The 15,093-nt window shown below is 41.7% G+C and overlaps 1 protein-coding gene across 1 annotated transcript in view; it reads left to right on the forward strand.

Moving 5' to 3' along the window:
* KIF26A (kinesin family member 26A) overlaps positions 1 to 14,375 on the forward strand; it is a 96,714-nt gene extending 82,339 nt beyond the window's left edge. Inside the window, exons 7-16 of the mRNA XM_066552517.1 lie at positions 221 to 314; positions 805 to 1,067; positions 1,318 to 1,501; positions 1,796 to 1,955; positions 3,644 to 3,806; positions 4,363 to 7,747; positions 11,179 to 11,369; positions 11,819 to 11,839; positions 12,242 to 12,392; positions 12,897 to 14,375. Of these exons, the coding sequence (XP_066408614.1) occupies positions 221 to 314; positions 805 to 1,067; positions 1,318 to 1,501; positions 1,796 to 1,955; positions 3,644 to 3,806; positions 4,363 to 7,747; positions 11,179 to 11,369; positions 11,819 to 11,839; positions 12,242 to 12,392; positions 12,897 to 13,072 (4,788 nt within the window). The 3' untranslated portion in view covers positions 13,073 to 14,375. The remainder of the gene's footprint in view (positions 1 to 220; positions 315 to 804; positions 1,068 to 1,317; positions 1,502 to 1,795; positions 1,956 to 3,643; positions 3,807 to 4,362; positions 7,748 to 11,178; positions 11,370 to 11,818; positions 11,840 to 12,241; positions 12,393 to 12,896) is intronic.
* The last annotated feature ends 718 nt before the right edge of the window (positions 14,376 to 15,093 follow it).

The following is a 15,093-nucleotide window of genomic DNA, read 5'->3' on the forward strand; positions in this document are numbered from 1 at the left end:
AGAATAGGTTCAATAGAGTTGAAAACTATTTTCGGCTGTAGTAGCATATTTTATTATTTTTTGAGATAGCATAGTTACTAAAATAATAGGACTGATGCCATAAAAATGGGGAGAATATTGCGCCTCAAAAATATTGAGTCATTCATTTCATTACAGAAGAACAGTAAAATACACAACAGTATATGCTCTTTCACTTATTTCTCTCCCATTTTTCTTTCAGGCTGAGGTATGCTCTGGAACAGTAGCAGAAGTAATCCAGTCTGTTGTGAATGGTGCAGATGGTTGCATATTTTGCTTTGGTCATGTCAAGCTTGGTGAGCTCCCAAATTCGTTACAGTTAATTACTATGTCAGTCTGGTAATTACATGCTGTCAGCTCCTGGAACAATAAACCTGGAGTATATGAATAGATTAGAATTTCTTTTTAATTAGCTTTGCAAACTTATCACGGTTTATTTCTACACTGTGATTGTAAGTTTTAATTTGAAAAGGTAAAATGTAGCATCAGATTAGCTTATTGAAGAGCAAGTTTATGTAGGTGCATTGTGATGAAAATCAAAAGATCAGAGATGTTTTTAACATTAATTTGCTGTGGGTCTGGCTTGCAAAACTTGCAAACCTAATTGAATAAATAGTAATGGATTATTAATGAAATACTTTGAATTTTTTCATCTGTTCTTTCCCTTATCTGTGCAGCACATGGCACATGTAATGTACCATGATGATGATATCAGGTGGCAATATGAAGACATACTGCCTTGTACAAGAAAGGTTAATTGTGTTTATGTTTGTCTTTTCATTCTAGGAAAATCTTTTACCATGATTGGGAAAGATAACTCCACTCAAAGCCTTGGTATCATCCCCTGTGCAATTTCTTGGCTCTTCAAATTGATCAATGAACGTAAAGAAAAAACTGGAACTCGTTTCTCTATTAGAGTATCTGCTGTAGAGATCAGTGGCAAAGATGAAAACCTTAAGGATTTGTTAGCTGAAGTAGCCACTGGCAGCCTTCAGGATGGCCAGTCTCCTGGGGTTTATCTGAGAGAAGATCCAATATGTGGAACCCAGGTATAATGAATAGCACAACATAGATTTTTCTGAGCCTGACTTTCTTCTACTTTTTATTTCCTTTTATCTGACAACAATTATGACAACTTTTAAGCCAGTAAAAAAAATTTATTGCTTTTAATTTATAAGCTCATCTCCCATGGTGTACATATTTGTTTCTCTTAGTGCCCTGGAGATTTAGCATGTTCAGCAAAAAAATAATAAAAAAATGCCCCTGTGCTAATTAGTCATTTTCTTGTTTATATTCAAGCTTCAAAACCAAAGCGAGCTAAGGGCCCCAACAGCAGAGAAAGCTGCCTTTTTCCTTGATGCTGCAATTGCTGCCAGGAGCACCAGCAAGCCTGAATGTGAGGAGGAAGATAGAAGGAATTCACACATGCTCTTTACTCTTCACATATACCAGTATCGCATGGAGAAGAGTGGCAAAGGAGGAAGTATGAATGTTCTTACCTTATTGTTTAATTCTAAATGATGTGGTCTTGCATTAGTTTTAATAATAATTTGCAGTTTAAGTTAAAAAGAAAAAAATGAACTCTCAAGCCAGTTGAGTCACCTTTAACTTTTGTAGCTGTGACTAATATCTGGTTTCCTTACAATTAAATATTAATTTCGCCATTATCCATGCTGTATTCATTATTCTCCTCATTTGAATGCATTTTGAATACCAGGTTTGGCTTGAGTCCATGCAAGAACGTGATGTACAACTGTTTTTCCCCTTTTTGTTTTAGTGTCTGGAGGACGCAGTCGTTTGCATCTCATTGATCTGGGGAGCTGTGAAAAAGTGCTGAGCAAGAGCCGAGATGGAGGAGGCTCTCTGTGTCTGTCTCTCTCTGCCCTGGGCAACGTAATTTTGGCCTTAATTAATGGTGCTAAGCATGTGCCATATAAGTAAGTGGATTCTAAGTCTGCATTATCTTAAATTTGTGGCTGGTGTTACCTGAGAAATGGATTGCATCAACAATTTACTGTTCACCTAATATGAAGTTGAAGGAAATGCTGTCAGAGAGGGGTCTGCCTTCTTTTAAGGCCTCTCCTACAGATGTACATATCTTTTGTCTACTTGTCCATATTAACATACACACAGGTTTTCAAATGTTCAAATAATGTGAAATTCTTAGGTGGCCAAAAATGGTATATTGGTCTACTGAATTTGGGTGAAGTGTTGGGGAGGGTTTGATTGTTGAAAAAAAGTGAGGGGAAAATGGCTAATGTTTTCTTTCCTTCTCTCTCTTTGTTTCCTGAGTCTGGAATTTCTGACTGATCTCAGCCAGCTGGACTTAGTGAATAATTGAAACGAAATTTCATAGGATTTTTTTCTTCTTTTTGAAATTGTAAAAATTGTACTTAAATTTTGGAAAATAATTGAGTATTGCTCAAGTATGGTCATCAAAGGTCGTTATTTCAGTGTGTCTTTTTGGATGATGCATTTTTTAAATTAAAAAAAAAAAGACCACCATGTTGCACATTAGTTTAGCAGAAGTGAATGTTTAGGTCTGTTCCTTTGTGGAGTGTCTGTGACAACAATTTTGTGTCAAACACACCTGTGGGGAGCCCAGCTTAAAGACAACAGCCACATTGTAAGCACCCTTACCAGAACTTGGCCTTCAGTCCTTAAATTTAATTGCTGCTTGTCTTAACAACAGCACAAAGTTATAATGCATTATCAATCATGTCATTTCACATATTTATCAAGTGATGCATCTCAAACAGGTGGTTTTTTCTTTCTGTATTAGGCAGAGAGATATTTTCCTCAGGCTACTTGCTAGGTTTGTGTTTGGAGTAGAGGATGGATGGGTTAGAACAGGGAAGGGCAGATCCTCAACTTGGTCACCTACTGTGGTTTAGTGACTAGACATGACAGGAGTTACCTCAGGTTGGAACTGCTCAGGGAGCAGGGAGCTTCCTACTCCAAGGAGCTGTGGGGAAAGATGTCTTGGAGACCAGTGGAGGACAAAATGTCACTTGTCTTTGTCAGCTTTGCTGTCCACAGTGGAGGCTTTACATCACCAGGAAAGCCAGAGATAAGTTCTGCTTCCCTTTTGCTATGTCAGAGCAGACCACAGGTGGCAGAATGGAAAGTAGATTAGTTGGGGTGACACTTGAATTTCTGATATCCAACACTGTTATGTCCAGTTAGAAATTTCTTACAATTTCTGTTGACTTCTTTTATTTCCTATTGTTAAAAGTGTTTGCATAGAGCTCACAGAGTGTAACTATCCAGGTTCTAAGTCTGTTCAGCTGAAAATACAGCGGTCATGAGCTCTTTGGGTAGTATGACCTAAACCTGAGAAAGCTAGTTATCAGTAAATTGGTTTACAACTTTCTAAGCAACAAAATGACTTACCATACTGTAAATACACAGGCAGATAAATTAAAATATTGGTACCTTGGTATGTGTACATTTAGACACATTTTAAATGTGGTCAATAACAGGAGCATATTTCTTATCTACATGTATCATCAGTGCATGAGAGTGAAAGCACAGCTTGTGGTGTAAAATTCTGCAAAAAAAAAAGTGGTGGCTTCTTTAAATAATCCTAGTGTTTTCATTTTTTCTTTTTTTTTTTTTTGCACAGGGACAACAAGTTGACAATGTTGTTGAGGGAATCACTTGGGAATATCAACTGCAGGACTACTATGATTGCACACATTTCTGACTCCCCAGCCAATTATGCAGAGACTCTCACAACTGTTCAGCTCGCATCACGAATCCACCGCATGAGAAAGAAGAAATCCAAGGTTGGTTCACAAACAAGCAGAAATTAATTCATTTGAAAATGAGTTTTCCTAACCTCTCAGTAGGGGAACATGGGATTTCTCGATGGTAGGAAGTAATACAAAATGCATAAAATCTCAAGAGAGGAACTGACAAATGACTTGGCACTGAGCCATCATCCTGCCCCCTATCCTTAATCCTGAAATTCCCTTCTTTTTGTTTCAAACACGTATTCTTTCTTTGCTTACATGTAGAACTATCTCAAAAGCTTCTATCAGTATTAATTAAAAATCAATAGAGGAGGAACAGAAAACTATTGAGGAGAAAGATAATGCATAATATTTAATGGAAATTATCTGAAAAAGTGTGATTGTTATATTATTACTAATACAGTAAAATCTATGTAGCATGTTACTTTAATTTATCCTCCCCTCTGATATTTTCCCACTAGATGTAGTTGTGATAGTATACACAAAGCACAGATTATATTGCAACCTGACCTTTTAATCAATTTCTATACATGTGTATGCTTATTTATGAATTGCTACTAATAAATTTACTGTTACTTGTCATTTGCAGTATGCATCCAGCTCGTCTGGAGGAGAGAGTTCGTGTGAAGAAGGACATGTCCGGAGACCGCCCCATTTGCGACCATTCCACCCACGAACTGTTGCCCTTGACCCTGACCTTCCTGTCCTGAATATATCCAGTGATCCTGATTATTCCTCCAGCAGTGAACAGTCTTGTGATACTGTCATCTATGTTGGTCCCAACGGTGCAGCTTTGTCCGACAGGGAATTGACAGATAATGAAGGTCCACCAGAGTTTGTTCCTATTATCCCGTCCCTAAATAAGAAGAGAAACAAAGACAATTCTGCTATTAGTAGGAGTTCTGACAAGGACCATTTCAAATGCAACACTTTTGCTGAACTGCAGGAAAGGTTAGAGTGCATTGATGGAAGTGAGGAACCCATGAAATTTGCTTGTGGAGAAATCTCTGTTGGGTCCAATTGTAGTCCTGTTCCTGGAAGTACAGAGAATGCGCAGTCTAAGTTGATAAAGGAAAAAGTATCCTCTCCTTCTGGGGGATTTAAGAAACAGATTCCACAAGAAACTGCATCTCCCAAAAAAGGATATAACCTTCCTTTCCAGGCTGTTACACCAAGGGGTGGCAATGGCAACTGTCAAGAAAATAGCACACCTCACTTGAAAGCAGAGATTTCCAAGCTGCAGAGCAGAGCTGACAACAAAATAATAGACTCTATCCTAGAGGGGGAGAGAGAGACAATCACTGATTCCCTGCAGACTTCAAGGTGTAACCCCTTGAGGAATCCAGAGCAGAATAAGGCCACAGCTGAATGTGTCACTAAGGAAAAGTCCTTGTATGTGAAGAGACCCTTGCCAAGCCCAGCACCTCCCCCTCCACAGCAGAGAGAACACTCCCCAAGCTCCAAAGCCGAGAATTTGGAGCCAGACAATAGCAATGCAGTTCGGACTCCTCCTGTGGGAATGAGCAAACAGATGGGAAACAAACCTGAGCAAAACCCTTTAGGAAGCACATTCCTTGTTGGCAGCAACACCCAGAGTCAGTCAGGTGCGATAGAGGTACACAGCTTCAGGTCAGCTTTCAGAGGGAAATGTTTTGATCGGGATATACTGACCACCACAGTGACTTTGCAGCAGCCTGTTGAGCTGAATGGAGAGGATGAGCTTGTTTTCACAGTGGTGGAAGAGCTCTCTATTAGTGGAATTATGGATAATGGGAGACCTTCCAGTATCATTAGCTTTAACAGTGACTGCTCCCTTCAGGCCCTTGCATCGGGTTCGAGGCCGGTCAGTATTATCAGCAGCATAAATGATGAGTTTGATGCTTATACCTCACAGGAGACTTCTACTGGTGTAAATATTGATATTGTTGTGCCCTTTGCTAAGGATCCCTTTACCAGCAGCAGACGTTCCTCCATCAGTTCATGGCTTAGTGAAGTCAGCATTTGTACAATTGAAAGTGATGGAGCCCAGTCTAGTGACAGTTTTGTCGCACAGTCATCTTACAACTGTAATAAGTCCGAGGAACCCTTCAACTTGGACTCATCCCATTTATGTGTCCCCCTGAAAAGTGCTCTGAATGACAGTGGATTTTGCTTCTCTGAGCTGGAGAGTGAGAGCTTGAGTTCGAGTAAGCTTTCCTCAGGCATCAGTAAAAGCCCTCAAACCTCTGAAACTACCAAAGCATCTCAGATAAAAAGTGCTTTTTGTGTCACTGATCAGCCAGTAAAAATCAAATTTAGTAATTCTCGTGATGCACCTGTGATAGAAACAATACACTCTAGTCTTCCTAGGAAAACAAAAACTACCTCTTCTCCAATCCACAATAATACTGTCCTCAGCTATAAAGAGCTGCAGAATCCACATGGTATATTTGAAGATCCTTGGCTGTTACGCACCGATTATCACTTGGAAGCAAAACCTGCAGAGTCGCTGCTGTCTGCAAAACCTCACATGTTTGGTACTGAGAAGCAGCCAGAAAAAGCTGCCCAGGGTTTTGGCACAGCGTCCAGGCCAACAAAGTCACAGACTATGCTCGCCTGCTCACAGAGGGTTGTGGATGGTTGTGAAATGGCCTGCAAATCCTCCAGCGGAGCTGCCAAGAAGTCAGAAATTGCCATGAAGATGCCACAGCTGAAGAGAGGAGCCACCACACTGGGAGTGACGCCAGTGTCACATGCTAACAGTACTTTGCCAGATTGTGTGACCCGAGGGAATTCGGATGCTCCCCTGGCCACTGGTAGCTTGAAATCATCCCTGGGAAAGAAGAACGCACCACAGAAATCAACCATGTTGCCCAGACCAAGTGGGCCAACACCTCCAACACCTCCTGTGCGTAAATCGAGCCTGGAGCAGAAACCTGTTGGTCTGGGTAGTGGTGGGGGGAAAGCTTCCGGCCTGGACTTTGCCAGAGCTGCCACACCAAAGGCTGAAGACGAAGCAGATTTGCGGTTGAAAGCTGGCTCTTACTTTAGTGAAAGCACCAGCTGCAAAATGAACTTTAAGGGTGACCACTCTTTGCCCAAGATGACGTCCAGCTTAAAGGTGAAGGCGTCAAAGAGTGAAACTGTGCACCGATATGGGAGCCACATGTCTCTGGAGAGGTGTGACAGCCTGACATCAGTTGGATCCAAAGCAAGCATGGTGAGGGACAGCGGGAGCACTGGCAGCAGCCGTGCAGGGCGCTCTGTCCCCAGGCTGGGGGTCCCTCCTGTTGCTTCCAGTATGGGTTTACCACTGCCCTTCCCCGCCCCTGCACCTGGTAAAAACAACCAGGCCAAACCTACAGCTAACCAGAAGGTGCAAGCCAATGGGAATAAAACCCGGGGCCTCTCTGCCAGTGGGTCAAAGTCTCTCAGCTCCTCTGTGAAGTCCCTGGCACAGCCTGCGGGGAAGGGCTCTGGCCTGGCCCCTGGTGGGAAGGCAGCCCCCCGTTCTGTGCAGCCCGTCAGCGGCAAGCCCGGCCGCGGCACAATCATGGGCACCAAGCAGGCCATGAGGGCCGCCAACAGCCGCGTGAACGAGCTGGTGTCGGGCGGCTCTGCCAAGGCAGGACACTTCCGAGGTTCCACCGACTCTGACAGTGGCAATGACAGCGGCATCAACCTCAGCGACGAGAAGTCGCAGATGCCGGTGCTGCCGTCCCCCTACAGCAAGATCACGGCACCGCGGCGGCCGCAGCGCTACAGCAGCGGGCACGGCAGCGACAACAGCAGCGTGCTGAGCGGGGAGCTGCCGCCAGCCATGGGGAGGACGGCTCTCTTCTACCACAGCGGGGGCAGCAGCGGCTATGAGAGCATGATCCGGGACAGCGAGGCCACCGGCAGCGCCTCCTCGGCACACGACTCCATGAGCGAGAGCGGGATGTCCTCCCCGGGCCGGATGAGGAGCCTTAAATCCCCCAAGAAACGGTCAACAGGTGAGACATGAAGGTTTTTGCTGGTGCCAGGTGTTCGCTGGTGCTACACTGCATCCCGAGGATGGAGGCGTTTTGTGGCATCTCTGACAGAGAGGAGAGGAGGCTTGGAGGAGGCTCAAAGCAGGGAGGTGGACTGGCTGCATGCGCTTGTGTGTGCATGTGCATTGCTGTGACAGCAGCTACTTGTCATTTATTTTACTTCAAAGCTGCAGGTGTGACACAGGTGCTGTGGTGGAGAGGGCAGGAGAGGTGTGGGTGCCCCGGGGTGCCGGCAGCCTCCCTGCGAGGGAGGAGGCAGCGGGTGGCTGCCGGCAGGTGGGGGACATTCCTTCCTCCCTCAGCAGGGCCAGGGCCAGGGTGGCCCAAACAGGAGGGTGTTATGGGTGGGTTGGGAAAAGTGAGGTGCTGGCTGAGCGCTGATGAGTTCCTGTGAGGATCGAGTGAGTGATCCTGGAAAACTGGTGAGAGAAGGGCAGTGAGGAGAGGAGCTCTGCTGCTAGGTGTCTGTGAGGGAATGCCAGAGAGACAGGCTAGGACTGTAATTTAGAAACAAAGGAATAGGCCAGGAGGGGAGAAGAGTGTTTGTGAATTAATGAGGATTGCTAAATGTGCGTTAGATTACACAAAGGTAAGGCTTAGAGCAGTAAGGGTGTATGTGTAAGATGCAGTGACTCTTAGGTTAATGCTACTAGCTAATCACAACACTATTAAATTGCACTCTAATAGTATAGATTAAGAAATTTTAGGCTGTGTGTGTGGATACTATACACAGTAGGAAACTGACTGGGAGAGTTGCTTAGAAGAGGCAACTTTGGCTCACTGTGTCTGACCACACCAAGTAAAGATGGGCATATGGGGGCCAGGTCCCCTTTCCTTCCCTCTCATGCCTTTTCTTACTGCTCTCACTGCTGGTGCTCATGTAAGGGCAGCTGCAGTCCAAGTGTATTTGTAGTCAGCTTCAAAATCTGGCTCATGTGCTTGGTGTTACAGTGTTCATTTCTCAGATCTAGGTTGAGATCCTCTGGTATTGTAATGAACCAGTGGCAACCAGTGCCATGTAGATCATGACCAGCAGCCTCCTTCAGCAGCCTGGGCATACTGGCTGCTGGGAATATGGGAGGAACTCATATCAGCAATGTGCTGGGTCTGAACTTCTGATTGGAACATGGCAATTACTGCAATCCCTGTAGATACCAATGATGCTCAGTTCTGGCAGTAAAACCAAATGAATGAAGTTGATCTCGTGGGGCTTTCTGGTCAAGGAAACTGAGTTGCTTCAGCAAGTGATAAATCATTTTGGAAACTTAGTGTAACATTTGCTGCTCTTCTCTTTCTATAGCATATCTGCCTCTTAAACCTTTCCCACAAATCAATATTAACAGCTGTGTAAGTTGCACACATATTGAGAAGGCATTACCCACTGATGGATTTGTATTTGTTTTTGCCCCAGGAAGTACTTATAAAGTCTTTAAAAATGACAAACTATTTCTTTTTCCAGTTGTAATTGCTCTACATCAGTAAATTATGTATTACTTTTTTGGAGTGCTGTAGACTTTGAGAAAATAATGTGTTTTATGCATGAAATGCAGTTTGCCAGGAAGTGCATCAAATATTTCTTACAAGAAATGTTTGCTTCAGACCTATTATTGTTCTAAAAAAATTGTAATCTTTTCACATTATTAGATATTCTTGGAGTGACTTATGTAACACCAGACTATGTTGGAGTCTCTGTATTTAAGGACACATCCTACTCCTATGTATGTCACTGTAAACTTGTCTCCTTATCCTGTAATGGAGAAATGATGTTGGCCCTGGCTTGTACAGTGGAAGGAGATGAAGTTTGCTTGCTTATTGCATGTGTTTGACCACATCTGTTTGGTGTCCTCCTCAGAGGGATCTCCTGTCAGCAGTTACAGGGTCAGGGTTACAGTGTGTGCCTTTGTCCCACAGGACAGTAGTGGTGATTCAGGCTGAATGCATTGGGGTTGTGGGAATGGTTTTGTAGAAGTGGAATCAAGTCTTCCCCTTTTGAAAACATTCCTGTTTCGTTCTTGTTACTTAGAAATCAGCAAGGATGCAATTAAGAATGAGAGATGTTTTTCTTAAGAATATGTAAAGCAAGTGACTTTTGGGATATCAGTGGAGGTGTTTTGCTTTGGGGGTGCCTGCTGGGATTTTGTCTTCATTTGATTTCATGTTGGAGTTCATGACAGGGCCTATCTGACAGCCTTGACTTGTGCTCACATCTCCTGTAGAGGTCTTAACCCAGAAGTTATTTTGGCAGCATTGTCCTTTGTGCAGAGCTGCCTTGTCTGTTTGATGTGCTCCCTCTGGTAAGAGCAGAAGAAACGAGAATCTTAACCTCCCAGTTATTTTTTAATAAGAGGAGGCAATTAACTACTAAATTTATTGTCACCAGTCACCTAAAGCCAGCTTAAATTTACTGCTGCTTTGTGTCATTCCAGCTTGTTGCTGGTGGCCCTCAGCCCTCCTCTTAAGGATTGGGCTGCAGGCTTGTTAATGTTGCCTGAGCAGCTCTCTGCATGTACTCATGCTTGAGTCATGTACTGTAAAGGTCAGATTTTTGGAGAATGGTGAGAGAATAATCACCAAAAAAATGCTGGGCACCAGAGTGCCAACTCTTGCAATCAAAAGCATCAGCATTTCTGAAGGATATAAGTCAGTCTCTGCTTCATGAAACTGGAACCCTAGCAGAGGGATAATAGAGCAGTATAATTTTCTTGGAAAATCTGGGAGCGCTCTTGAAGGCTTCCAGAACTGGTGAGGTTTGTTATGCACTGAGCTTCTGGCTGCTGGTGCGAAGGTGTGAGATGTCTTAACATTGGAGTGCTCAAGTTGCAGCTTGGTTGATGCCTTCTGAATGCCTCTCAATCCCACAAAATCACTGAAAACTGATGGTATTTAGCACCCTAAAATAGCAGCAGTAGTTTTGGAGGGAACTGTTTGAGCTTTGCAAAGATGTAGTGCAGTGACAGGGATCTTAGATAGCCTTGCTTGGCTTTAACTGGGGGAGCAGAAGATTTCCAGATAAGTAAGTCATTATCAGTATTAGTTTTAGATTATTCACTATTTCACTGCCTTTGCAAGGTAATGAATACCATTGTAGTCCACCAAAGAAAAATAAATGCAGGAAAAATATTTCTGCAAGGACAGAATAAAGAACTGATGTTCAGACATCTGCTTTGGGAGAGGAACTGCTGTTGCTTCCATCTGGGAACCAAGTGAAACCTACTTTGTCAAGGCAGTAATTCAATTAGCAGCCTGAGGGTATTTTACTAAAAGGAAAAGATCAAGAAAAGCATTTCTTCCTAAGCATACTGAGAACCTAGATCTTTCTTTAATTCACTGCAGTATGTTCTGCAGTGTGTTAGTCTCCTAGAGCCTGAGGAATGTTTGTTTTTGTGTTTTAGGTCTCCAGCGTCGCAGACTGATTCCTGCTCCATTGCCAGATGCTGCCTCCTTAGGAAGAAAACCCAGTGTCACTGGCCAATGGGTTGATCTACCACCTTTGCCAGGCACTTTGAAAGAGCCATTTGAAATTAAAGTTTATGAGATTGATGATGTGGAACGATTACAGCGACACAGACAAGAGGAAACTGAGGTCAGCACATATTTTACAACTGTAGACAACTTAAATTACAATATACAGACAAACTCCTTGCTTGAATGCCAGAATGGTGTTCAGGAAATTGAGTGCAATTAAAGCACTATAATTATTAATTTTACAATTCATATGTTGGGGTACCCTTAACACAGAAAATGAAAATGATTCCTGTCTAAAATTAATTGTGTCTAACATGACTGATGGTGTAAATGGAAGTTACCAATGAATACATTATGAGAAGACTTCATAATCCTAGCCTGGCTGGTGGAACCTTACAGTCTCCCTCAACCATAGGGTCATTAACTCTTTATGTAAATGATAGGATTCTATTAAATCAGGGATATACTGAATTTGACTTGTAATTGGAAAACACTTCAGCTAATTCTATTTTAGGGACCAGAATTCTATGTTCTACTGATGCCTTTTTCCCCTTTCTTTTGTAATAGCCTTTCCAGGATGTTGAGAAGGTAGGAATGCTTTTTAGAAAATAAGAATTCATGTTTTAGTATTAACTATGACTCTGACATTATCATTAGGCTGTGTTTATCATTTTCACTATTCGAAAAAAGAATTATCTACAAACAATAGTAACTTCAGAATGTTTTAAGAGATTTTTGCTAATTCAGAGAAGTGCAACAAATGCTCAAGTGATATAGCTTGCAGTTCCTCTAGATTAGAATCCATTAATGTAAACTTCAAATAAAAAGATCCCCCAAAAACCCATAAAAACCCCACCAACCCCACAACCAAATAAAACTACCCACCTGCTCACTCTTACAAGTAGTGAACTGGGAGCAATTTTTGTCAGGCTGTTACAGGCTGGCTCACAACAGGAAAATTCATGGAATGGTCTTTCTGTGTCTTAAAAGGGTCTGATGTATTTCCATACCAAGCTGAAGATACTGGAGAGGCGCCAGCAGAGAATCAGAGAAATAAAGGCAAAGCACGAATTTTTGAAGGAAGAGTTGGAAGAGACAAAGTGCAGGTTGATGATGGATCCAAATAAGTGGAAAGAAGACTGTAAGTATTTTGCAAAAACAGCAATATGATCAGTCTCTAACAGATTTTCAGCATGTCAGCAATCCCACTGAAAAAACTTAATCACTTGCTAAGGTATTTTGCTGAATTGAGTCCTAAAATACTCTGTGACTCAATCTATGTTTCTGTAATATGCTATTTGAGCAAAAAAACCCCATCCAAACAAACCAGAAGAGAACATTAAAATGGGGCTGTTAATATTAAATGTAATTTTTATTATTCTTTTATTATTCTTTCCAAAGAAGGAAAAAAATCTTTCCATATATCCATATTATAGCTGGGAAATTGAGGCATGAGTTTTGTTCCCAGACTTAGTGTTGTGCATAACTGAAGCCTCATGGTAGAGTTTCATATCTGCTGAAAAAAGGGGGGAAAAAAGTCTTAGTTCAAGAGAAACTAAATTTTACCATGTTGGCTGCTTTGTGATAGAATAATGTTATTTATTGTAAGCTGTTTCTCTTACTCAGTACTTTTTTTGTCTGACAGTTGAAGTGGATCCTGATCTTGATAAGGAGTCACAGGAGTACCTAGAGGCACTGGAACAAGTGACAGAAGAGCTGGAGCAGTGTGTTAACCTGTGCAAGTCACACATCATGATAGTGACGTGTTTCGACATCGGGATAAGCGATGCGCAGGATGCGGTGCGGGAGGTGGAGGTTTGAGGAGAGGTTTCTCAAGGGACTGAAGGAAGTGAGGCTGGGACGTCTGACATGAAGAAGTAAATGGATAAAGTAGCTGGGAAGTGAAGGAGGAAAGGTGAAGACTAAAAAGCAACAATGAATGTTGTAAGAGAAAGAAACAGCTGAGGAGTGGGAATGTTAATAAATCATTTGGTGCCTCAACGTGACCTGAGCTGTACAAAGGTAAAAGTAGGAACAAGAATTGCTTCTACCAGAGGGAAGTGAAGAAATTTAGTACAAACCCTGGTTTTAATTAACAAACAAACAAACATGAAATGGAAGTGCCTTTAAAGTTCATTTGATTTTCATTTTTGTATTTGGTGCTAGAATTAAAGCCAGCAAACCTAAGCAGACCACAAAATGTATTCCTACGAAATATTTTATACTGTATAGTGTATTTATGACTATATGTAAAAACAAACAACATTGTAGCAAAAGCAATAAGTAAATTATGTTTTCATACCTGAACTTGCCTTCTTGTTTCATAGAAAAGCTGTTTTATGTAGCAGAATTAAAATTGTATTATAATTGTTTTCTTGGTTAGGGTTCAAGATATTTTTATGAACATTTATCTATTGAGAAGGAGTATTATGGCATTTTGAAATGATTGTTTTACCTTCAGGTTTTGTATTATTACTTTTCCAGATCAAAATAAATGTTTGTTTTCCATTTTATATATACATATATAGATATATATTAACTGCTTACCTACTTCCTTGGTTACTAACCTCACTTTTCACAGACCTGGTCTTTTTTGGAGTCGTAAACTTAATGTGAGGGAGTCTACAAAGGGCACTGTGGTTTGTTTTGGTTTTCTTTTTTCCTCTCTGACTGCAGGAATTGAGAATTATGTTTATTACCAAAACCATAAAACAAGCAAAAAAAAAAAAGGAGCAAAAAGTTTTTGTAAATGTTAAGTTAGGTCCATATTTTTATATAGTTTTGACTATAAATATAGCATTTGCATTTTGAACTTTTAAGACAAATAGTATATCTTTTTACAGTTTTTCTAAGGAAGGCAAACCCTCAGGATCAAGTTTATACATGCTGCATGAGATTTGTGCTTTTTTGAAGGAGGCCACTTAAGTGTGGAAACTATTGATAAATTGTTGCCAAACAAATACTTTTGAAAAGGTTTAATAGTGTATGTAATACCACATTTCATAATGAATCATATTTTCTAATCATCTTCCTTTTTATGGTTTTTTCAAATCCTTTGTATAAATATGTATTATAACAGCTTGCTTCAGTTTTTATCTGTGAATAAAAGATACATCTATTGTTACGAGTGCTTTTTGCTGTGCATGTGATTTTAGTATTCAGAAGAGGGAGGATGGTCTCTGGTACACCGTGTTAAATGTCACATTGCATTGTCCCTTTGCCCAAGAGGTGTGTAACTGGGAACAGAGCTCTGACATTTGTAAACCAATCAGGAAAGAGAGACAAAACACCAAAGGGTGAAATAAATAGCAGTGATAATACTTATACTCTCTTAGCACTTGATAGTTTACAGAACAAAGACATGCAGTTCACATACTTGTTTTCCCTGATGAGAAAAAGCAATTAAAGATGGGTCTGAAACCACAAGGATATTAGGAAGTGGAATCAAGCCCTGGGCCCCACAGGTCCATCATGGCAACCTGCTACCATCATTTCTTTGTGGCACTTCTGTGTTTGCTCCCTGGCTGGACAGCAGCTGTGCCTGGTCCTCAGCTCCTGGTGTTGGCTGGAGCCTCCAGGCAGGGTTAATGTAAAGCTTGTGCTTCTGGTGACACCATCTCTGTTTTCCAGCCATTTGGCCAAAAGGCAGATCTGTGGGAAGTTTTCCCCTCCTCTTTTTCTCTCCTTAGGTAGCCCTAACAGCATGGCATCCATGCACGGTTTGCTTACCCTCACAAGAGGCCTGTGAGGTGGGGTAAATTCCTTCCTCCTCATTCTGCAGCTGGAGAAGTGGGAGAGTCAGAGCAGGAGTCTGATGCTTAAATAGCTTTTTGACTGCATGG

Source organism: Molothrus aeneus, chromosome 6 (assembly GCF_037042795.1).
Source record: "Molothrus aeneus isolate 106 chromosome 6, BPBGC_Maene_1.0, whole genome shotgun sequence".
Lineage (NCBI taxonomy): Eukaryota > Metazoa > Chordata > Aves > Passeriformes > Icteridae > Molothrus > Molothrus aeneus.